The sequence below is a fragment of the Punica granatum genome, chromosome 3 (genome assembly GCF_007655135.1).
Source record: "Punica granatum isolate Tunisia-2019 chromosome 3, ASM765513v2, whole genome shotgun sequence".
Classification (NCBI taxonomy): Eukaryota; Viridiplantae; Streptophyta; class Magnoliopsida; order Myrtales; family Lythraceae; genus Punica; species Punica granatum.
The window spans coordinates 36,735,931-36,760,542 of NC_045129.1; the positions used below are offsets into that span (position 1 = coordinate 36,735,931).

Consider the following 24,612-nt stretch of genomic DNA (forward strand, 5'->3'; position numbering starts at 1 on the left):
TTGAGAACGAATAAACTCATATATATGCTTGACTATAAAGCAAATGAGTTTTAACAAACTAAAAGCATTCCTTTCTAGACATTCCATGAACACGTGAAGTAACCATTCATTCCGAACATCACCTTGCAGACCAAATCCAGGAACGACGCTGCAAAAAGCACGAGGTATGTGAAAGCCAAACCTATCTACCCTTCCCGACTTTGGTTGGAGATGAGAGACGCACGAAGAAAGCCATAGAAAGTAAACCTAACATTCTCTGTACACCTTAATCTGGACCCAAGAACACGCCCTTCCACTTTGCTTAGATTCTCCTGACCAGTCCAAGAATGTTGCTGATTAATTGATGAAAAGGCTCCAGTCATTGATCGTGAAGTTAGAGTACGCCAGCTTGAAGACTTCCTCCATAGGCAAGATCCCTACCTGGGCCGCTGGGACTGCTAAACCTGCACCGACTGTTCCGGCAGTTTCGCTCAAAGGGCTGTAGAAAGTGACGAGCATCAGCAGAAGGGTCAGCAAACATAAGCAAACTCAGAAACCATCCCTTCAACCCCATCCATCAAGAAATCCACACGTCTTAGCAAGTAGATAAATCCGCAAGAAGTTCATGAATCAACAGAGGTAGATACAAACTTATCTGAATACTCACTTTATCAGAAGAGGCTCGTATGCGACAATTAACACATCAGTAGCAACCGCTCTGAGACGGATATTCGCCAAATAGACCTGCAAGGAGTTGATTGAGTTCAGCATGGAAAGAGAGGAGCATTCCACTGCCTGGCAATTGGCAGAATATCAGAAGAATAAATAGACACTCACCTTCACAATGTTTTGTGCCTCCCTTCCTTGCCGACCTTTGGAAATAGCCTATACAAATCACACACATTAAGACTACTCATATAGTGTTACCTTCCTAGTTCACATCCAACATTCACGCATCTTGTTAACAAGAAACAATTAAAACATCAGGGATAACCGGAGACCAGCAAAGATACCAAAATGGGTGCTACTTCAGACAATGCATATCATGCAGATAATTTACTAACATAACCATAAACCCGAGTTGTCAGCAACAACTTAAATCATATAGTCAGCAGAGATATGAAAACTCAAAGAGATAGCAACTGTCTATAACAACAAGACAGTGCTTCTTGTCAATACAACTAAATCAGATCATCCCAAAAGAATTGCATAAGCCAGAAGAGGCAGATAATCACAGATTATGCACCCCATTGTGTCATTTTACGATATTACAGATCATAAATTAGAACCCCTACCATTTGTCCAACTGCAGTGGTAACAACTGCAGGCATATCCCTGTATGTCAATCCTGGGGCATTCAGTACTGCAGACTGCTGGATCGCCTGAAGAAAAAATTCTAGTTCAAAAGACTGTGATTAACCATAAACATCGAATCAGGGTTTCAGGGCACTACAAAAGAACATTGATTGATTAACTCTAATGTAAGACACAATGAATCAAACACCACGGCTATTAGAGTTTGAGCATGGGAGGTCCCATACCGAGACGAGCCCAGCATCTTGCTCGTTCGCGAGGTCCTGAAGGAACCATGCCGCACTCTGGTCATCCGGCAACTCATGCTTCATATCCAACAGCTCGAAAATCAAGCTCTCATCCCGGGAAGGGTCCACAACCACCTCCTTTTACACCCAGATTACAAAACAACCACGAGGAATCAGAGAAATTTAGATCATTTATGCTAAGAAACCGCCAATCATCCTCATTGCTGACTGCTGAATGCATCATCGCTACTTATTCTTTATGCATTGATGAAAACAGATTCACTTGATTCGAGAATCGCTGGCCACTTTAAAAAAAGAAAACTAAATTGCTCACCTGATTGTCGGGTACATCCCGAATCTTGCTGACATCCTGGGAATTCCCGAGAACAAGAAAAACAAGAAGCGATTAAAGCAGATACAGTAGAAGAGCGCAAAGACTGATGATTCCCCAAAAGAAGTCAAAACTGGGGCAATGGGAGTGAACAAGAGAACCTCGAATCGCAGAGGGAATGTGGTCATGATGGCGCCACCGAACAGGGGTCTCTGAGCAACGGCATCGCCGGACATTTTCGTGATCAAACTGACAACTGAGGGCAGGACGCAGCGGAGGTTCGCGAGGTTTAACCTCAACCGATAAAGACAGCTTTAAATGGAGAGGGCGGGCGGGGCTGCGCGCGTCGGGAGAACGCCAAGCGCCACGTCCGGAGAACGCTAACCGAGAAGAAATCTGTGGGGGTAGAAAGGGAAATTCTCCTAGACTAGGGACAAAATCGTAAATTGGGACAAAAATTGAGCGCTTTCTGGAAGCTGATTCTGATAAAGGACAGTTATAACGGAAACCGTGAATTTGATTTTTTCTTTTTTTTGTTGTATTTCGAAATCATATCCATATGGAAATTACTGTTTTCAAAAAAAGATAATCAAACCATAAGTCTCGAATTTTTCGGTTCAATTAACCGAATAACAGAAACTCTTTTGGGTTGTATTGGATCAGAAATATATTCTAAGGAACTTAATTCTCGTCCCGGGTCATACCGGGCAGTCTAATTACGTCGCATAAAAGTTCGAACTAATTAACGTTAGCATTTGAGACTATGTACAGATTAGAAATATTTGGGCTGGCTATGCTATACAGGATGAATCTTCCAAATCAACGCCCTTGGGTTGCTTGTCATCAACAAACTGATCTCCGGAGGAGGTATTCTCCTTCGTAGTCCCCGCAGATATAACGACCCGACCCTTTAATATCATCACTATAGTGTTGCATCACCAACACCGAAGTCTGTCCGTGACAGAAGTCTGCCGACGAGACATAATCACCGATGACCCCGAGCTCCGGATTCTCGCTCCAGTTGAGCATTTGCTCGTCGAACACCGACATCGCCCCCTTTCTTTTACGCCCCACGATTATGAGATTGTGCTTGCCCCTTAGAGAGCGGATCTGGGCGAATCCCTGCTCGGTATCCTGTACTGCTATTTCCAGGTACGTGGAGCGCTCGTTCTTAACGGTATTGAGCTTAAACTCCTCGATCAGTTGGATGTCGAGCCTTTTTTCTAACACGTTGATGCTATCCATGTCTTGACTCTTGATGACGAGCCGAAGCACAGTGATGGAGACCATCGGGTGGCCTGACATGCGGATGGCCAGGGACAGGGCCTCCCGGTCGTCGGCTCCAGAGACAAAGATCACCCCGATGCTGTACTGGAACGTTGTGCGGCTCATGCTGTCGCTGACGGCCTTGTCCACGAGTATCCCGACCGTGCAGGGGGCGTGCTCCTGGACTTTAATGTTAAAGTTTCGCAAAGAGGTGGCTTCCGCATGGTCGATGTCTGTCATCATCTGATGGAACGGAAGGATGATTAGGGGGATGAGCTCGTCCTGGGCGAGTCGATAGATGTACTCGTGCATGTTCCTGTTATAGGACATACATCACAGCACGTTAACACCCATAGAGCCAAACAATTTGAAAGTCTCTGTCTCAAATCAGTTATCTGAGTGATTAATTCCTCGAACTCTTATTACTTGAAGGGTGCGATCACGCTGTAGGCCCTCGCTTTTATCGCGCCGTTCGAGTTATTGAGGTAATTGTCGAATGCCTGCATGATGTGGGAAGACCGTTTGGATTTCACCCTTCGGAGCTGGTCCCCGTAAGGGACCAGCATCGGGGTAGCTCGCCCGATGAGATCTCGGAGGTGGACAATGTGCACAGACAGCGGGGCTGTCTCGGTGGGGTTCATGGCCTCGAGGAGCGTGACCATGCCTGGGACATTCTCCTCGTTGTAGATGCAGCATAGGACTTTCAGCTCGTGGTTCCTCGGTGTTACATGAAGCCCCCTCATGTTACTCTTATCAACAGAGGCGGCATTTATTCGCACGTACGACCCGTACATGATGTCTATCAGAGGCGCGACTATCGCTGTTATTACCAGCTGAGATATCACTAATACAGTGAAGTGTCTCCCCCCAATTTCCTGCATCAATCAATCGCAAATGCTTGCTAGTTAATAGGTGAAATTTCTTTGAACAAAACAGAAATGACGTTTGAACATGAATTAGGCGAACTTACTTTTACTCTAAGCCACTTGAGGAAGGTGTATAGATCGAAAGGGCCTTTTACGTTTAACATTAGGCCGAGCAGCATGGCGTGCTGTAACTTGAGCCTGCAGAACAATGCGGCCCCCATGCCTGCTGCGAACTTTGTTATGAGCCCCACGAAGACCACTGGCAATATTTGTTCCAGATCCTCCAAACCTACCGAGGCCAAATCCACTTCGGCCCTGTCAACTCAAACAACGAGTTCAGACAATCAAGCAATATCAGTCTGCATCTCAGAAATGCCATTGCCAGCAGAATAACTAGTTGAAGAGCAGATAATTATAAATACGTGAGCACTTGAATTAATTTCTGGACTTGTGTCTGTAAGAGATTTTATAGTCAGTCTTACCCGATAACGACATAGAACATAGGGAAAATGATCTCCATGACGATGAACTCAGCCTTATCGATCAAAGTGGATCCTAGAGGAGGTCCGCTGGGAATTACCAGACCCATAAAGAGGACGCCTATCTGAAGAGCGCCGATGAAGTCAGAAAGCAGGGCCCCCAGTAGTGCCCCAACCAGGATCATCACGACAAAGACCTCCTGAACAGGCTTCCCCTCCGGGGCTTTCTTGACCAGCGCTTGTATCAGGGGTCGCAGCGCGAAGAGAACGAACGTGATAAAGAATATGGTGGACAGGATGGCCCCGGTGGAGTGCATGCTCAGGGTCTGCCTGTAGTATATCCTGATCACGATCCACAACCATGAGAAGAACTCGCTCACCATCGAGGATGACATGGCAAGCTGACCCAGATCCGAGGCCAGGATGTTGAGCTCATCGAACGTGTAGGCCACGTTAGGGAACCGGGTCAATGACAGGAAGACTGCCATCAAGCACTGAGGGAAACCCTTGGGAATATCTTCGGGGTGCAGGGCCAGCAAACTGCCGAGCACCACTATGAAGGACCCCAATATGCTCGAGAACCCGATGATGGTCGCATTCTTTATGTTCTTCCGGATGACAGTCAAGTCCATTTTGACCGAGACGAGGAAGAGGAAGTAGGTCATCCCAAAATAAGCATAAACTTTGGGCACTATGATCTCATATCTTGGGAAGGGGTGTTTTTGGAGGATATACCTGCGGCCTGTAATGTAAGGACTTATCAGAATCCCCGCCTGAAAACAGAAAACACCCCAATTCGGGCCAATTCCGGATTAAGAAGAGAACTTAATTGATCACAGGTGAGATTTGAATGGCGTATAACGTACGTACCAGAGTGTTGCATACAAACTTGGGCTGCTTGAGAGGCCGGAGAAGTAAGTAAACCAACCTAGAGGCCAAGCTCATCACTATCATCTGCACCATGAACAGCACGAAGATCTTGTCCAGAGGGTCGTCCCCGAAGAAGATCCCACTCGACGACTTCGGGGCATGTAACAGGCAAATGGCCTGGCTATGGCCTGCCTTTGCATTATGCGAAAAGAGCTCTCTAGCAACTGGCGACCCCATAGTTCTCTTCTTCCCCTGCTGTTTCCTTCTGACTTCTGTGGATCAATGGAATTGTTACTGGAGGAAATTGAGAATCCGCAGGGCATAAGAAGAGAAGATTAATGGTAAGGCCATGGGAAAAAAAAATGGTCAAATTCTGTTGCTCTTTGCGGTTGAGAACAGCACGCCACGGCCATGTACGGTGGAGAAATGGTGGCGGAGGGAAGTTTTGTTACAGACAGCATCGTTGCGTTGTCCTTTTGCAGTACCTTGCTTCACCTTCTTTTGATTCACGTTCTTCCACAGACACATGATTCAATCTGGTATCACAAAATAACTAACTAAACAAAATGGAATAGAATATCAGAAGAAAAGGTCATTGCATTATCAAATTTAGTTTCAACCATAGTTTTCATATTCATCCGTGCACGGATTCATGGGTTCGTCTAGAGGTTCGATGGATCGAAAATTGGAGTTTCTAAGCCTATATATAAATAAGGGAAAATTATTTTTTTTTTAAGAAAAAAACCTCGAGTTTGTACTTTGCACATTGTCTCAGATATAGCCAAGCGTCCAACTCTGTTAAAGTGGACCCATAGCTGCATACATGGCATTGCTCATTGCAAGCCACGTCATAAAATATTTTAGAAAAAATCTTGAAATCAGAGAAAATTCATAAAAAAAAATTCAAAAGAATTATGGAAAACTAACAAAATTAAAACTTAAAGAAAATTGGAAAACATTTTGAAAATTTTAAAAAATACAGAAACCAAAGAAAATTAAGAAACTTACGAAAAAGCCTTAAAAATATTCAAAATATTTTAAATTGAATTAAAATTCTTGAAAATCAGAGAATTTTGAGACGAATAAAAAGAATAATTATTTATGGAAATTAAAAAACCTAGGACATATCATAAAACTGTTCGGGACGTTTCTTTTAGCGTCTTTCATCTCTAGAGGGATCCTTTCGCTTTTCATATGACCAGTCTTTACCCTTCTTTTCTACAGTCAGTGACTCTTCCATGGTCATGTATCTCTTTGCACTTATGGAGAGGTAGCCCAGGTCCTGAGCTGGATGGAAAATGCATGTATTTATAGAGAATTTAGAGATAGATTATGTTACCACCATGACGATATATTCGATATATTTTTGTATCTCATACCTCGATATATTAGGAAGCGTATCACGTAGTTATGAGAAATTCCCTATTATAACTCATACTGATAAGCCCTCGCGAGTGTGCCTCGCTGGGAGGGCTAGACATGTCTCGTGAATGATCGGATTGGGCTTCATTACCTCTCGCCCGAGTCGCTGAGCCTTTTGGGCTAGATCGGGTCGGAGTCCGAAATCATGTCCTCAACATATTTATAGAGAATTCTGTAAACTGAACTTGAAGAATATCACGTAGTTTGAGCAATTCTTTATGATTATTGAGAAAATTTTTAATTTTTCCATTTTTCAGTTATATATTACTACATGCAAATTATCTAGACATATTTCTAATATTCATTGAATATAATACCAATATATGTCAAATGCATGAACCTCGATCAAGATACATCAAATTTTCATCAAATGTAACAAATCAAGAAACGCCTTAACGAGGAGCTGAGAGTTATTGAATGGGTTGATACGAGCCAGTAACGACGTTTAACCAAGAGTTGGAAGTTCTCAAATCGAATGGTCACATTCTGCTCTTCCGCTTTTATATATTATATATAAATTACGCCTTATGGTATTATGAAGAATGCAACTGCCTAGTATAATAATTGCAATAAATTTTTCACATTATATGAGGTTAACATTTTAATAAAACTTTACGTTTATATCGGAAAACTTATAATATGAAAAATATTGTAAGAATTATAAATTTGTAGTGTAATTGGAAAAGTGATTATATTATTTTTTTTTTTGGAAAAGTGATTATATTATTTTTTAAATCTACATATGTATATATGTAAAGGAAAACTCTTTTTATGTAAATTAATAATTAAAATAATTTCTAGAAATGCATGACTTGAAGTACTTAATATTTGAAATAGAAAAGATAAATCTATTTAAAGATTTCATATTTTTATATTTATTAATACTAGTGTCTGACCTCGCTACGCGCGGTGTCAAGATTAAATTTAGTATATAATTTTTATTGAGTTACAATTGGTATTATGTTAAAATATTAACTTAGGATATAATTGTGACAATGGTAATTTTCTTAAAAAATTACTATTAACTTAAAATTATCAAAAATAATAATTAATGATTTTTTTTTGCCACAATAGGGAGGATTATTTAGGGGATTTTTTTTAAAAAAAAAGATGAAGAATTGTGACCCCACCATTGTAGAGAAGAGAGAATAAATAGGGGGAAGAGTGATAGTAAAAGAAGTGGTGTGAGGATGGCTAACAAATATATAAATGCATTTATTTTTAAAGTGCATTTCGTTAAATAAAAAAGTAAGACCAATTAACTCTCTTCTCCCATTTGTAATAGTATACGTTATAAACTTCAAGAGGAGCTTAAGTATCCATCCGATTTCAGGTTCGAAACCCCTTGGAGCCACCGGAGCGCCTTTAGCGTGATTACCCGTTCCGTGCGTCGCTGAGAGTTCACAGAGCCCGGGGATTAGCCGGGCGAAACCTGAACACCCCGGGTTAGCAAAAAAAAAATATACATTATACAATATGAACTTATGATGTCTCTTTTTTAAACCTCCAATTGATATAATCAAAGGGATTAAAGAAGGGGATTTGATGCAGTGGCACAGGTCGTCATTTGAAACCATGAGGTATCGGGTTTAATCTACATCAGTGGGTCTTGCGTACCCCTTTATTTGGTTTTGCTACTCTTATACTAGGTCATAAATTTCCCTTATAACCGAAAAAATAGTGATATTATAACTTTCTTTTATCAAACACAGTAATTATTACCATTAACTGAAAAAAATAGTGATATTATAATTTTCTTTTATCTAACGCAGTAATAATTATGACCATTCTAGTAGCGCAATACATATTCAAAAGGTATTTTTTTAAGCAATATGTTTTTGTTTGTATTTATATATATATATATATATATATTAACCCATTTTAAATATCTGTAATTTATTAGTATTCATTAATGCACGAAGCATTTTAATTAAAGAAGATCAATTATTTAGTGAAAGTGTCAATTATGATATTATTAAGCTACTGAAATTATCACCAAAAAAAAATACACTAACCAAAAGTCCGCGCATCGCACGACCCCATAAACCTAGTACTAAAATAAACTTGTATGCGTTGAAAATTTGACGAGTGCATGTCTAGTTCTGGCAATTTTTTTCATAGACAAATCAATTACAGTTTATATATGATACTTATGTTATTTATGATGTATCATACATAATATAATATAGATAATACATCATATTTATATATATATATATATATATATAATTCCATAACTAAACGTTCTAAATTCATCTTGCCGAATCCACCATGTTCTTACTTTCGTATAGATATATAGATATGGTTAAGTCAAAAATTTTTCAGTTTTCAACCTTGAAAATTTATACTCAAATACATTTGATAAAAAAAAAGTCGAACCAAAATCAAACCATATTTTCGGATATTTGAATTACTTTCGATTTGATTTTCATTTATTTGATTTATCTTGGTTTTTGTAGCAGTCCTATCATATCACAACTTTAGTTCTATTTGCATGATCTTGGATCGAAATTGAAACCTTATATGCGGAAGGGCACTGATAGAGCCTAAGCAGCGCCTAGCATGGGCTTAATGTGATGAGTCCACTCCACATGAAAGTGTTCATTACTCCAAGGAATTGATCGCCAAAGGGTTTGGGTAGGTGGTAAGACTTTGGACCCATGCCATTCATACAGCCTCTGTAAAGCTCAGAAGCTAAAGCCCGTTTGGATTATCAAACAAAAAATTTTAACTTTAACATTAACTTTAACTCAATACGTACACAATAAAAATACACATTTTCCAAGTCAAAAATTTTAATTTTAACTTTAACTCAACACACTACACAACAAAAATATACGTTTCCCAAGTCAAATTTATAATCACATCTCATTTGTTGTTTTCCACAATCAAAATCAAAGTTACTTTAACTCTGAAACCAAATGCACCATCAAGCTCTCCTCATTGTCATGGACCTCATGGTGTTGAAAGAACAATTATCTTAATTATTGCTATGTGGATCCCTCGCTATGAAAAATGTATGGTGTTAAAACCTGCAACACAAGTGAACACCTTTTTTCTTTTTTTGGAAAAAGTTAAGGAGTAGTGAACACTTTTTTTTTTTTCTGGAAAAAAATTAAGGAGACTCCAAGGATTCGACACGGGTTTAAGTACTTGAATTATACCAAACTTCCGTCATTAACATAAATGACTTGATGGCCAGGTTACCTTATCGAGTGCCTGATGATCACTGTGCACCCTGGTTTCTTTGGCATGAATCAAATGCGAGAACTAGTCCACTGAAAAGCCGCTAAATGATCGATACGTGATGTGCCAAATTAACCACGAACAACTCTATGTTATCAGTTTTCTTCATTGGCTGGGGACGCGCCATAGCCATTTGGTATCGAAACGTCGCAACGCCATAGCCATCGGGCCATCTCACCCCGACAGAAACGTTTCGCCGCCCGAAACTCGTACCAGAATCAGAGAAGAAACTCGCAACTCCATCCTCTCTCTCGTTAATGGCATCCTTCTTCACCTCCTCCTCCTCCTCCTCCTCCTCCTCTTAAAAAGCCCCAAAAATCCTTTCCCCATTTCTCCGTTTCTTCTTCCTTCTCCCTCCTCCCTTCCTTCCTTCCTTCCTTCCTTCCTTCTCCCCTCCCGTGGGTTTCCTCTGCTCCTCCGACCGCCGCCTCTTCATCTTCTCCCTACCACGTGAACCCGATTCTCCAAGAGGGCCCGCTTTGCCGGGATTAGGGTTCGTCAGGTTTTCAATCGGGAGCCAATCTCTGATCCCCCAGGCGTTGATTCGGACGATTTTAGGGTTTTTGTGATTCGGCATCCTCGGTTCGACGGAGGGGCGACGACATGAGCAATCCGCAGAAGAAGAAGAACTTCCAGATTGAGGCGTTCAAGCACAAGGTGGTGGTGGATCCCAAATACGCCGACAAGACATGGAAGATCCTCGAGCACGCTATTCATGAGATTTACAACCACAATGCTAGTGGCCTCAGCTTCGAGGAGCTCTATAGGTTGCCCTAATTCTCCCCTTCCCCCCGCCCCGCCGATTCCTTGAATTTCTTCTCTTTTGCCTTGGCACCAGTATCTTGCGCAAACTTTAGCTTTTCTTGAGATTGTCTGCTGCAATCCGGGTCGTTGAAGCTGTATAAGACGTTCTGGCCGGTTTTGGTTGTGGTAGTCTTGCTTAGTTTGATTGAGTAGGGGTAGTTTTTGTATGTGTAGCTTTTGGTCATTGTCATTGAGTATATGGTAAGAACGCGGGTCTCTGACTCTTGTTCCCATTTCCTTGAAAATGTTCATTGCCCTTTCAGACTCTGGTGTTTATCATAAGATATGCTCTGCGGTGAATTTTTGTGGATGATTCGCAATTCATTGCACAGCTGTGCGTTTGATCCATATTCATGTCGCTCTGATGCATTGATTTCAAGGACAGGGTCGAAAGACTTCTTTTCAGATGATATGATTTGTTGCTGTGTCGGAATTTTAGCCTGTATGATATCTGAGTTAAGTATAATATGTTATCAAAGAATTTAGCTGCGCACGCCGTACTTTATGCTTATTGTAAATGTTTGGATTCATTTATATCTTGTTTGGTTTGGACAAAACATGCGAGTTCTTGGAACGCATCAGCTTGCATACTTTCACTAGTTGACCCTGTTGCCGGGTTTGAAGCCGCCTAATGCTTTTCGTTATTGTCTTGGATGTAGGAATGCGTACAATATGGTCCTGCACAAGTTTGGTGAGAAGCTATATACCGGGTTGGTTTCAACCATGACTGCCCACTTGAAGGAAATCTCAAAATCCATTGAAGATGCTCAGGGAGGCCTCTTTCTCGAGGAATTAAACAGGAAGTGGAATGACCATAACAAAGCACTGCAGATGATCAGGGACATCCTCATGTACATGGACAGGACTTTTATCCCCAGTACCCGCAAGACACCAGTTCACGAGCTGGGGTTGATTCTCTGGAGGGACAATGTCATCTACTCCAGCAAAATTCGTAGTCGCCTCTTAGATACCCTGCTCGAACTAGTGCTTAGAGAACGAACTGGTGAAGTTATTAATCGAGGGCTTATGAGGAATATAATTAAGATGCTCATGGACTTGGGTACTTCAGTCTACCAAGAAGAATTTGAGCAGCAATTTCTTGAGGTTTCGGCCGAGTTTTACAAGGGTGAGTCTCAGAAATTTATCGAGTGCAGTGACTGTGGGGATTATCTAAAGAAAGCTGAGAGGCGGCTCAATGAAGAAATGGACAGAGTGACGCACTACCTGGATGCCAAGAGTGAAGCTAAGATAACAAATGTCGTTGAGAAGGAGATGATTGCAAATCACATGCCCACCCTGGTGCACATGGAGAACTCAGGCTTGGTGAAGATGCTTCTTGACGATAAATATGAAGACTTGGGAAGAATGTACAGCTTATTTCGCCGGGTTCCCAACGGCCTTTTGACTATACGGGAAGTGATGACTTCTCATATTAGAGAAATCGGTAAACAGTTGGTTACTGATCCAGAAAGGCTGAAAGACCCTGTTGAGTTTGTCCAACGACTCTTGGATGAGAAGGATAAGTATGATAGTATTATAAACCTTGCATTCAATAACGACAAGACGTTCCAGAATGCATTGAATTCGTCCTTCGAATACTTTATTAACTTAAATACCCGTTCTCCTGAGTTCATCTCACTGTTTGTTGATGACAAGCTTCGCAAAGGCTTGAAGGGGGTTAGTGAGGAGGATGTGGAAGTTATCCTTGATAAGGTGATGATGCTGTTCCGTTACTTGCAAGAGAAGGATGTGTTTGAGAAGTACTATAAGCAGCACTTGGCAAAACGGCTCTTGTCTGGAAAAACTGTCTCTGATGATGCAGAGAGAAGTCTCATTGTTAAGCTCAAGACAGAATGCGGGTATCAGTTCACCTCGAAGCTAGAGGGCATGTTTACGGACATGAAAACCTCTCAGGATACTATGCAGGGATTCTATGCGAGCCACCCTGAGCTTGGTGAGGGGCCCACCTTGACTGTACAGGTTCTGACAACAGGGTCGTGGCCTACCCAGCCCAGTGTTACATGCAATTTGCCAGCAGAAATGTCTGCTCTCTGCGAGAAGTTCCGTGCCTATTACCTTGGGACCCACACAGGTCGGAGGTTATCGTGGCAGACTAATATGGGAACTGCAGATATAAAGGCGACATTTGGGAAAGGACAGAAGCATGAGCTGAATGTTTCCACTTACCAAATGTGTGTCCTGATGCTATTCAACAATTCCGATAGGCTCAGCTATAAGGAGATTGAGCAAGCAACTGAGATCCCTGCTTCAGACCTGAAGAGGTGCCTACAATCCCTCGCTCTCGTGAAGGGGAAGAATGTTCTCAGGAAGGAGCCAATGAGTAAAGATATTGGAGAAGATGATGCTTTCTTCGTCAATGATAAGTTTGCGAGCAAGTTCTACAAGGTCAAGATCGGGACAGTTGTTGCTCAGAAAGAATCAGAACCCGAGAAACAGGAAACCCGGCAGAGAGTGGAGGAAGACCGGAAGCCCCAGATTGAGGCAGCCATAGTGAGAATCATGAAATCGAGGAGGGTGTTGGATCATAACAACATCATAACTGAGGTCACGAAGCAGTTGCAGTCAAGATTCTTGGCAAATCCAACAGAGATCAAGAAGAGGATCGAGTCTCTCATCGAGCGGGACTTCTTGGAGAGAGACAATGTTGATAGGAAATTGTACCGGTATCTCGCATAGAGCTTTGCCTTCTTTTTTACTTGTGGGAAGGTTAGCATTTCTGCCATGACTGGGTTTGTACTTTATTCAAGTGGGAAGATTTGTTCTTTCGAACGTTGCAAGCCCCATTTGGTTTAAGTTGAATTGGCCAAGCGTAGTTTCTCTATGTTAAAGTCTTGCCATATAATCCGATATCTATTCGTCCAATCGAGTTGTGCAATTTAGATACTTGTTTCGTGGATGTGCTTGTCTTCTCCAGCTTGCAATTAGTTGAGTGAAGGATGTTGTGACGAAGTTCACTACCATTTTGTTCGTCTTACCACATAGCAATCTTTATTGAAATCAAAGTCACATGTCGACCAGCACAAATCCCAGAAGTGGAACGCTTATTCACTCCTGATTTTCTATGCTTTTAGCAAGTTTCTTCCCAAGACCAACCAAAACAGCTCCAGATTCATCCCTCGGATGGGAAAAATGCAACTGAGACGAGAAGAAATGCTTTATGGTCCATAATTAGCCAAATTCTATCAGGTACCAAAAGTTTAGCAGCAATCCCTCGAGACTTTTCAATCTCGAGAGGTTAGGTAGCAGCAGTCACGAACAAGTCAGTTTACTTCAGTTGGTTAATAATTTGGAAATCTGCTTTTCAAATTAAGCAGGCTTTGTTTGGTATTTAGACATGTAGATGGAATATGATTTAGTTTTATTTGTCTTAAATCTGCTCTATAGTCCATTCATCGTGCAGAATTGTGCGGTGTGCGTTTGTTCTGCGTTAGCAGTTCCAACCAAATGATATCCGTATGGCTTTTCAGGAATTTTCTTGTGATTGAATTTCATCTCTGCCACAATTAGTTGGCACCCGAAGAAAATCATCTTCATCATCATCATCATCGGTCTGATATAACCAGTCATGCTGAATTACATTACTGATGTAAAAGGCAATATAAAGAGAGAAATCAGAACTTTCTGCCTTTTATATAACTGTGTTTAATGAATCAAAACGACATTGCATATGAGCCAGCACTGGCTGACAATGTTCAATCTTCCACGATTTTGAGCAGTAAGTTTTCCTCGATGCTGTCAGACAGGTCAGGAGATCCATCCCTGTGATTCGAATACAAAATGCACGACGGACAGAGCAAGGAATGACATTGTGTGGGACAAAATTCCGTGAATTACTCGAGAATGAGCATCCGGCTCTTTATATCCGAGAATGTCTTCACATCTATTCCCCACAGCCTGCTCATAAAAGAAAACCGTTCAGTCATATAAAAAGGAAAATTCTTCCCAACCTCAACTTCAGCGACCCGGCATCAATGTCCATCTAAAAGGTTAGGTAAGTGGATGGATAGTTTCCATTGTGTAAACAATATAAGGAACAAAGAAATTGCGAGAAACATTTACATATGAGTTGCCATCTAAGGGAGAAGGGGCTCACCAGCAATCAATTCCGATGGCAGCAGCACCATCCTTATCAGCCTTTTGATCATCTCCAATATGGACTATTCTGCCAGCTTCCACCCCAATTTGATCTTGGAAATGGCACAAAGAAGCAAGCACGATTGAATAACTGATATATAGCTACTACCGAGCAATCAGTTTGTGCTTTTTCTAGATTTCTGTTATATAATATATAAGCAAATCCCACATAGAAATCTGAAAATCAAATGTTGAATTCTTGCACAACAATGCTACGCAATCAGTATCATAATGCACATCTAAGATTCAGCTATAAATATTTCGAGAAGATATGAATCGAAACGATAATGGTACCTGATGCAGCTTTAAATATTTCAGGATCTGGCTTTTCATATCCAACCTCTGAGGAGATGACGATAGCATCGAACCTACAAGAAAAGGCAACTGCATCTATCCCAAGGAACAGGAAGAGAGAATAATAGATTTTTGGTTCCTCATTGCATCAAATCATATTACAAAGCCCTCTTGTCACAGGAGGAGTCCAGAAAAGGGTACAATAACAGTTCAAAATACTCAACTTTCAACCCGTTTAATCATTAAAGAGACGCAACATAAAAGGATAAGTAGCTAAATAAAGACAGAGACGAAAAAAGTGCTCTCTTTGGGGCATCTTAGATGAGCTCGGCATGACTGTCTTAACAAATATACCACTTTCTCAATTCTCTTATTCTCGCCACCCAAATGATGTTACAATAACCCATTGCCCGTTCAGTTGATAAACTAAAAAAGGAGTCTCAAGAGATGATCGATGCTTACAGATCTGCAACATTTAAGTCCTTCAATAGCTTCCTCAATCGGTTGTCGAAGTTGGACACAACAGCCAACTTAACTGTTAGAACAGCTAACAGCGTCAGTAAGAAACAAACAAGAAGAACCAACAGTGCTTTCTATTGACTTCCTCTGCAGCAGATGATAAAGGAAAATACTTGATAGGCATGACCTCCGGCATCTTTAAGAAGGCCAAGGGTTTCGTAGGTCCCATTGGGAAGACACCATGCATCTCCATTTGCATAGTACTGAAAGGAAACAGTTTAAGATTAAACTTCACTTTTTTTTTAGGCCATTACGCTACTCCGGCGATCATTATTATATCGACTCTACGAAGAAGTCCTTCAAAAGATTGACCTGATAGACCTCCTCAAAATAGTCTCCATCCTCACAACCAGTGGCTTCAGATACAACAAGCTTCCAAAATGGCCTCCCATCTCCCTGAAAAAAGCATACGCTAGAGATCAGACGAGAAAGGTTAACGAGTCTTACAAAACCAATTAGATGAATAACAAAGAGGGTAGCACTATTCCAAGTAACAAAGCACAAGAGACTAGAATAAACAAGATGACTGAAATGGAGAGAGAACGACCTGGTATCGGAGTTTCTCGGGCCATGGAGCTGAAAAAGCTCTCTTAAATCCTTGTTTTATCTCGGGTGCAGTCACGGTTAGACCTAAGAACAGCACAACAAGTTAACAAACCAAAAAAATCAACGAAGCAATGCGTCTATGATGAATCTGCTAACATTAGATCGTGTATGCACGGCAAAATGGTGAAACTATAGTCAAACAAATTTATTACAATGCCTGCGTTTCCGATAACTTTTCCCGTACCTCCATTGAGCCTACCCTCTATTCTCCACCTATAAATTCAAGGACAAAATTGAATGGATTGTCGAACCGATGAACTGCCCGTCGAGCTTATAATCTCAGCAAAAGGATCAAGAACATGTCCTAGTCCTACCCAGATGACTGGAACATAATATAGAACACACAATATTAGTGGGAAATCCCTCCGACGGACGGTGAACTGAGTGAGTGAGCTCACCATACTTGCTTCCTATTGAAGCGTAGGTCTCTTCCACAGGTCTCTGCAGCTGCAACAGAGTCCCTCCGGCGTCCACCAGCAGACCGTCGTAAGCTTTTTTAACAGCAGCTTTCCCTGCTTCTGGGAAACACACCACAGGCAAAGGATCAGCTCAAATTCAGACGTTTTCACCCAATTCAAACTGAGAATTTGCTATGAAAGTTCAACGTCGAATTGATCAAGAGAAAGGGTATGCCGACTTGAGTGGAGGAGCATGGAAGGAGGACGGCGGAGGGAGGAGACGGGTGGCTTAAAGCTTAGAGGGTTGACAGCTCTAAAGAGGGATCTCCCCGGGCCGCAATTCGTCAAGCAACGTTCCATGGCGCTTCCAGACTCAGAGCTCATGGTCATGGAAGATGACGGGGAGAACGAAAACCTTTTATCAGTAATTAGCATTTAGTCCTGAAATTTTATCTCCCTCGCAATGGAGTCAATGATCTTTTATTTAAATTTGATTTACTCCTGATAACTTTATCTTCTTCTTCAATGTAGCCCTCGTCCAACCCTTGTACTTTTCGGCTCGGGCATATTGGACAAGGACAAAATAGACGATTTGGTCCCTCAAAGATGCTGCTCACGGCAACTTCATCCCCGAAAGATTTTCCCTATACTATTTGGTCCGGCCGTATGAAACCTTTGGACCAATTGGTCCTTCTGTTCCAAACATTGCAAGTCCCTGACGGAAACCCAACTAGACGCCGTGAGGGTCGAACTTGGTCGCCCCTGCTCATCTTCTTCACGCTCTCCCGCTCGAATTTCCCCCAAATCGAGCAAACCCTTCCTTCTTCCGATTCCGTAGTGTTCTTCCTCCAGTCGCCGCAAGTTTTCTGGTGGTTGTTTTTCGGAGAGAAGCCCGACAGCCGCTGTGTTCTGCTTCCTCATTCTGCTGCCCGAAGTGTTGCTCGTCTGCTGTGTTCTGCTCAGCTCATAGTCGCGCTGGTTCTGGTGTGTTCTGCTGCCCGAAGTTGCACTGGTTCTGCTGTGTTCTGGTCCCCGAAGTCGCGCTTGTCGGATTCAGTGTTGAAATTGCCCCAGCCGGCCATCGGATTTCTTCCGAGAAGGCGATTGTTGTGAAGATTTCTTTCTTCCGATTGCCCCAGCCGGCCGTGAGAAGCCCGATTGTTGCACATGGGGAGCAGGTGAGTTCAACTCCCCCTAAGAATCATGCTTATGCTTTATGGGCGAAGGCTTATGATCATCTCCGAGGCTTTCTGATCGATTACTCCTTTTTACAGTCCTTAAGCTTCAATTTCCTTTCTAGTTGATTGTGAATAATTCTTGTTCGACTGGGATATGTTGGTAGATTATGCCTACTTTGCCGATTCTTTAATCAAGCCTTGAAAGCGACCGATGGAGTCTAGGATATCTGAGAAGCTTCTGCTTTGATCTCCTTTTTTACTATAACTCGATTTTGGTGAAGTTTTGTGAATTTTTTGCCTTGCGTACTTTCTGGAGTTCTGATTATGGATCACGTATTTGTGCAGATAACTAAGTGAGGTCTCATGCATAAGTTAGAAGCTGCATGAAGCTGTAGATTTTATTAGTTTTGTGTTCTAATCTTGGCTGTAAAGTCCGATCTGGTTCTCATTTTTCAATTTTTAAGCTTCCCTGGACCTAGATTTATCATGCTTGTTCCAGTTTTAATTTTGTCCATGCTTTTGCATCAGATTTGGACTGATTCCCAAAAAAAGGAAAAAAAAAAGATTTAGACTGATACCTGGATGTACAATCAAGCCTTTTGAGGATGGTAGGAGGCTTAGGATTTCTGAGAGGCTTCTGTTTGGATTACACTTTTTTCTAATAATTGGACTGGACCAATTCAATTTCGGTTAATTATTGTAATTTTTTAACGTTTATCTGTCCCTGGGGCTCTAATTAGTTGGTCACATATTTGTACAGAATCCTTGGTCATATAAGGTTCATCAATAGGAGCTACATGAAACTGGAGAGTTTGATCGGTCTTGTGTGCCAAATCTTGGCTGTTATATCTGTACTATTATTCTTCATTTTTAACCCTTTTTTTTAATTCATGAGTTCATGATTGTCCAATTTTAATTTTGACTATGCTTTTTCTTCAGATCTGGATCGATGATAGTGGTTGATATTCATACTTTCCAAGCAATGGCTTTCGATCGTCATGGGGGAACTCTGAAACTCTGATCTTATTCCTCAGAAGTTTTCCTTTTGATTGATTGTGAGTTCTCGTGCTTTGACTGCAATTTATGGGTAGATTTTGCGTTGTATGCAGATTATGTAATCAAAGCCTTGGACAGATCAGTGGAGTCTTGGATGTCTGAGTTCGGATAACACTTCTTTCAATAACTAGATAGACACTTCGATTTGTCTTGCTAATTAGTGGATCACACACACACACACACACACACACACATATATGCAGATTCCTGGAGATGTGATAGGTTTTATTCCTCTAGGCTTTGCTGTTAATCATTCTTTGATTTTGTAGCTTTTCCAATCTCATAGTGAGCAGAGTTCTCATATGCTTGAGGCTGTGAATTTTAGCACATATTCTTGCGGCTGTGAATTTGTGAATTTTGCTGTTGAACTTGGTATCACGTATTTGTATTCTCAGCACTGTGATTTTTGCTGCTGAACTTGGTATCACATGGACTTGGTAGCACATGAATTTTGCTGCATTTGCTTGGTGCTCTGTTTAGGTACCTGAATTATGTTTGCGTGCGGTTGCTTAGTCTGTTGCCGTGCATGTGCTTGGTGCTTGTATTCACAGCACATGTACTTGTATGTTTAATTTCATGGTCTTGCTTTTCAGATTATTAGCCCATTTGGAAGCGACATTGAACAAAGACAGTACAACCAGAGAGAGAGAACAGAGAGGGGAATCACAATAGATATGGGAGGTGAGGGAAGCCATTGGAGTGGGACAAACCAATATGTCCAAAAGTCCACGGCTTATTCACCGGTTGAGGAATCAGTCAATCTCTGTGGGTGTGGAAGGAAGCTCCTAGTACAAACATCTACAAAGAAGCAGAGCTATGGTAGGCGTTTCCTTAGTTGTCCCTTATGGAAAAGAAGTGATCTTACATGTGGATACTTTGAATGGGTTGATAATGAGGAGCAACTTGAAGTGCAGCAGACTGCAAGACCCCGGACTGGAGCTTCTTTTACATCCCCGAAGAAACAAGCTTTAAATGGAGAAGATAACAAGCTCATAAAGAAGATGAAGAAGAAAATTCAAATGTATGAACATGAAAACAAAATGCTTAAGATTGCATGTGGTGTATTGGTTTTCATCATTGTTTTAGTCGTAATTTGTGTTGTATTGAGATGACTCTGGTATTGATAATATAATACAATGTTTGACTTTGCGTAATCTGCTGTTATTGTTGCAAATTCTACGTGGCTTTCTGTTATTGTTACCTGTAATGTATTTTTTAGACAGAATACAGAAGAAAATGCATTTTTCAACAGAATACAAAATAATTTGTATTTTTCACCAGAATACATAACATAAAGCTTTTTTTCAACAGAATATAAAACAATTTGCATTTTCTAACAGAATACATAACATAAAGCGTTTTTTCAACAAAATACATAACAAAATGCATTTTTTCAACAGAATACAAAACATAATGCATTTTTCCAACATAAAACATAACAGAAAGTGTTTTTTCAACAGAATACATAACAAAATTCGTTTTATGTATAGAATACATAACATAATGCATTTTTCCAACATAATACATAACAAAAAGTGTTTTTCAACAGAATACATAACAGAATGCGTTTTTCCAACATAATACATAACAGAATGCATTTTCATCTTTAGAATACATAACAGAAAGCGTTTTTTCAACAAAATACCACACATAATACATAACCACAAACATACAACTATTGCAGGTCTCGTTGACATCTCATTAGGTGAAACTACAATTAAAACTATACAAACTGCCTATCGGGTCTACTAACTCATCAAGATCTTCGACTAATGGTGTTTGATCCTTGTGATGAGCTTGAATGAGAAGTTGAAGCTGAAGCTGTTGAAGCTGGTGCAAGTCCTCTTGGCCTTATAGGAGGGGCTCTATAAGCATGAGCACTCCAATTGCCTCTACCCATCACTGCTGCAGGAAACCTGAATGGAAATGTACTTGGACTTTGAGATGGATTAAATGGTGTTGGAGGCCTCCAATTAGGACCTTGGTTTACCGGTATCCCCATTCCTGAGCTAAAAGTCCTTCGTTGAACCTGTAAAAACAAGATTAGACAATATGTTGGCATCCCTTAATTAAAACAAAATTGTAATACTCAATGTAAGTTCAATCAACCTGTGCAGAAGAATGTGAAGCCGATCGAATGGATCCCATTGAAACAGGTACGCTAGGCCCGAGGATGATAGAGTCTTGAGACCCTACAATGGGGACTGAGGGGTCTACGGGGGCTTCAACCTATCAAAAGAGCAAAACAATTTGCATTTATAAGACACAACTAATTAAATTTATCATAGTTAACATAATAAACAATGGTCAAACTTGTGAATCAGATGCATTTAGACCCTCCATTGTTCTTCTATTTCCCCTCATATTTGGAGCATCATTAGTGGCTTCATTCATACATCTTCTAATGTTATGCCCAGCCTCTCCACATCTAGAGCAGTGAATCTCACCATACTTTCTTGTTGCCTTGGACGAGTTGACAGAGTTGCTTGCCTCACCTTCAGATTGCCTTCTCCTTTGCTTAGGCCTTCCAGCTGGTCTTTTAAATGCTGGTGGTTCAATTGGTGGCAGTTCTGTGCGGTTCCAGTCACTTTCACCAGTAATTGGTTCGATGTACGGAACATATGTGGCTCTCCATCGTTAAGTAGAATACCATGAATGAACATACTTCTCGGGTTCCAAATTATTATAAGCCATGCAAGCAATAGCATGTGCACAAGGTATCCCAGTTAACTGCCACATTCTACAACTGCAAGTTCCAGCACCTAAATCTACAACCTTGCATTGAGGCCTTTTCCACACTTGAAATTTGTAACCATCTGCATCACCAACCCACTCAAGAGTCCAATATGAACTATCTTTTCTAGACTTGTCTAGCCTACTTTGTGCTACTGGACAAATTGGACCCACAAAGCTATTTGCCTTCAATCTGTGCTTATTCATCTTCCCCATCAAATAACATCTAATCTCTTCAAGCATCGTAATGATTGGCTTACCTCTGAACTTCACAATCTTCGAGTTAAACTGCTCACAAGTATTATTTAGTAGATTATCATTTTTAGAATAATCACTAAATCCAGCTTTGCTCCAAGCGTTAGGATTAAATCTCTTCAGCCATGCCCATGCATCCTCATTCATTCTCTTCATTATCATCATATTACGTTCAAACTCCACCATTGTGGTACTTCTTGCACATTTCCATAGTTGCTTGGTTAGTTCCATGTTCTTGAATTTGCTGTAGAAGTTCCTCCATATGTGCAATACACAATTTCTATGTGGAGCACCATGACATAATTCCTCCAAAGCCAATTTCAAACCCTGCAATAATCTTTATTGTCAAATAATATTCTAGTTTTATTCAATATTAATAAATAATAGTTAATTGATAGGTACCTTCTGCTGATCTGATATAAAGTTCCAACCATTGTCACTGTACTGTCCAATATCCCCAAGCAAATTACTCAAAAACCAACTCCATGTATCCCTACTTTCTTGCGCAACAACAGCTATTGCAATCACATAGAAATGTTGATTGCCATCTTGAGCAACAACAGACAATAACTGTCCTCCATAATACCCCTTTAGAAAACACCCATCCAACCCAATGAGGGGTCTGCATTCTTCTTTAAACCCCTGTACATTTGCATTAAAGCAAATGTATAGCCTATCAAATGTTGGTGGCAGCTCTAAAGTAGGTCTATGTACTGTCAAACCAAATGTAGAATTAGGATTTCGTCTCCTAAGCTCCTCACAATAGTCCCACAATTTTTGATATTGCAACCTCTCAGATCCCTCTACAATTTTCCTGGCCACGCTCATTGCTCTGTATATCTGATAGTCATCTACATGAATACCTCTATACCTTTTAAACCACTCAAAAGCATCATGTGCTGACATTGTCGGGTAAGATCTTAATTCATCAACAAGTTGAGCAGCCAACCACTTCTTATTAGCTTGCTTGTTTTTGAATCCCCTAGCACAAGTATGTGGCTCCACAAACTTCTTTATTTTGAAAGTTTTCACCTCATTACTCCAAGAACAAAAGATCTCCCATTTGCACCCTTCCGATCTACACTTTGCCCTAACCCTTTTGTTGTCATTCTTCACAAACTTGAACACCCTTCCTATTGCTATGTTATAATCTGTCACAGCTTTCTTGAACATAGTTAAGTTTGTGAATAACATATGTAACTGTAATTGAACCTCCCCAAACGTGGCATTCTCATCAAACTCGGGGTACTTTCTTAACTCATCTTCACCATTGTCATCATCAGAGATACACTTGTCCACTAACTCTTCTGAAATATAGCCTTCCTCTTCGTCACTAGATATAACCATATCCGCTGTTGTTGGTGATAATCTAACAACTATTTCCTCCCCATTTTCAGAATCTGATCGATCACCAAGATGCTCTTCTTCTTCACCCAAATGACCTTCAGCATCGTCATTAACCAAAATGCATTCTTCATCCCAATAAACTCCTGAATCAACATGTTCAGCACCTTCATATTCAAACTGATCCTCCTACCTATTTACATCAAATCCTTCAAGATTATTTTCCTCACCAACCTCATAATCATTCCTTCACAAAACCAAACAATATAGTTAATATATAATTAATACCAAATAGAAAGACCAATTGGAATGAAAGACAGATAGTGCTCATTGCCCAGAGTAATGATTCCTGATAAACTAAATCACTAAGCTCCCTACTACTGAACAATCCACGAAAATAAATATAGCAATGATTCATGCACTTGGCAACCCTTTCCAATTTCCTTATGAGACACTGGTTATATCAGTTCAGATACATATTCAACATATCACTCACTTACTGCCATTAGGAAATATCCACACCTAAGCAGTCTATCCCCTGAATTAAATATCCGCCCTACCATAATCAACCGAGAGTATACAAAACGCAGGCTCACTTAATGCCAATTTCACCAGATTGAACTCCTTAGCAGAACGCATTCAACATCATACTACCAATACCAAGCATGATAAATCTAGGTCCAGGGAAGCTTAAAAATTGAAAAATGAGAACCAGATCGGACTTTACAGCCAAGATTAGAACACAAAACTAATAAAATCTACAGCTTCATGCAGCTTCTAACTTATGCATGAGACCTCATTTAGTTATCTGCACAAATACGTGATCCATAATCAGAACTCCAGAAAGTACGCAAGGCAAAAAATTCACAAAACTTCACCAAAATCGAGTTATAGTAAAAAAGGAGATCAAAGCAGAAGCTTCTTAGATATCCTAGACTCCATCGGTCGCTTTCAAGGCTTGATTAAAGAATCGGCAAAGTAGGCATAATCTACCAACATATCCCAGTCGAACAAGAATTATTCACAATCAACTAGAAAGGAAATTGAAGCTTAAGGACTGTAAAAAGGAGTAATCGATCAGAAAGCCTCGGAGATGATCATAAGCCTTCGCCCATAAAGCATCAGCATGATTCTTAGGGGGAGTTGAACTCACCTGCTCCCCATGTGCAACAATCGGGCTTCTCACGGCCGGCTGGGGCAATCGGAAGAAAGAAATCTTCACAACAATTGCCTTCTCGAAAGAAATCCGATGGCCGGCTGGGGCAATTTC

At 40.8% G+C, this 24,612-nt stretch overlaps 4 protein-coding genes across 4 annotated transcripts; 1 reads left to right on the forward strand and 3 right to left on the reverse strand.

The window, feature by feature from the left end:
- On the reverse strand, nucleotides 1–2,232 carry LOC116199930 (ran guanine nucleotide release factor). Its single transcript, XM_031530521.1, has 7 exons — nucleotides 2,013–2,232; nucleotides 1,855–1,890; nucleotides 1,521–1,658; nucleotides 1,275–1,361; nucleotides 817–864; nucleotides 647–723; nucleotides 1–478 (listed from the first exon to the last, which is right to left on the reverse strand). The coding sequence occupies exons 1-7, from the start codon at nucleotides 2,085–2,087 to the stop codon at nucleotides 337–339; spliced, it is 603 nt and encodes a 200-aa protein (XP_031386381.1). The 5' UTR covers nucleotides 2,088–2,232; the 3' UTR covers nucleotides 1–336.
- Nucleotides 2,233–2,340: 108 nt separating this feature from the next.
- Nucleotides 2,341–5,603, reverse strand: LOC116200596 (cation/H(+) antiporter 15-like). Its single transcript, XM_031531430.1, has 5 exons — nucleotides 5,333–5,603; nucleotides 4,466–5,235; nucleotides 4,088–4,298; nucleotides 3,544–3,992; nucleotides 2,341–3,433 (listed from the first exon to the last, which is right to left on the reverse strand). Exons 1-5 carry the CDS (start codon nucleotides 5,567–5,569, stop codon nucleotides 2,695–2,697), a joined length of 2,406 nt encoding a protein of 801 aa, XP_031387290.1. The 5' UTR covers nucleotides 5,570–5,603; the 3' UTR covers nucleotides 2,341–2,694.
- Nucleotides 5,604–10,129: 4,526 nt separating this feature from the next.
- Nucleotides 10,130–13,687, forward strand: LOC116199815 (cullin-3B). Its single transcript, XM_031530349.1, has 2 exons — nucleotides 10,130–10,767; nucleotides 11,464–13,687. Exons 1-2 carry the CDS (start codon nucleotides 10,604–10,606, stop codon nucleotides 13,499–13,501), a joined length of 2,202 nt encoding a protein of 733 aa, XP_031386209.1. The 5' UTR covers nucleotides 10,130–10,603; the 3' UTR covers nucleotides 13,502–13,687.
- A 667-nt stretch (nucleotides 13,688–14,354) lies between these two features.
- On the reverse strand, nucleotides 14,355–17,194 carry LOC116199910 (haloacid dehalogenase-like hydrolase domain-containing protein 3). The gene is made up of 9 exons (XM_031530498.1): nucleotides 17,016–17,194; nucleotides 16,777–16,896; nucleotides 16,320–16,402; nucleotides 16,085–16,168; nucleotides 15,900–15,975; nucleotides 15,716–15,788; nucleotides 15,254–15,327; nucleotides 14,919–15,012; nucleotides 14,355–14,719 (listed from the first exon to the last, which is right to left on the reverse strand). Exons 1-9 carry the CDS (start codon nucleotides 17,164–17,166, stop codon nucleotides 14,656–14,658), a joined length of 819 nt encoding a protein of 272 aa, XP_031386358.1. The 5' UTR covers nucleotides 17,167–17,194; the 3' UTR covers nucleotides 14,355–14,655.
- Between the last annotated feature and the right edge of the window lie 7,418 nt (nucleotides 17,195–24,612).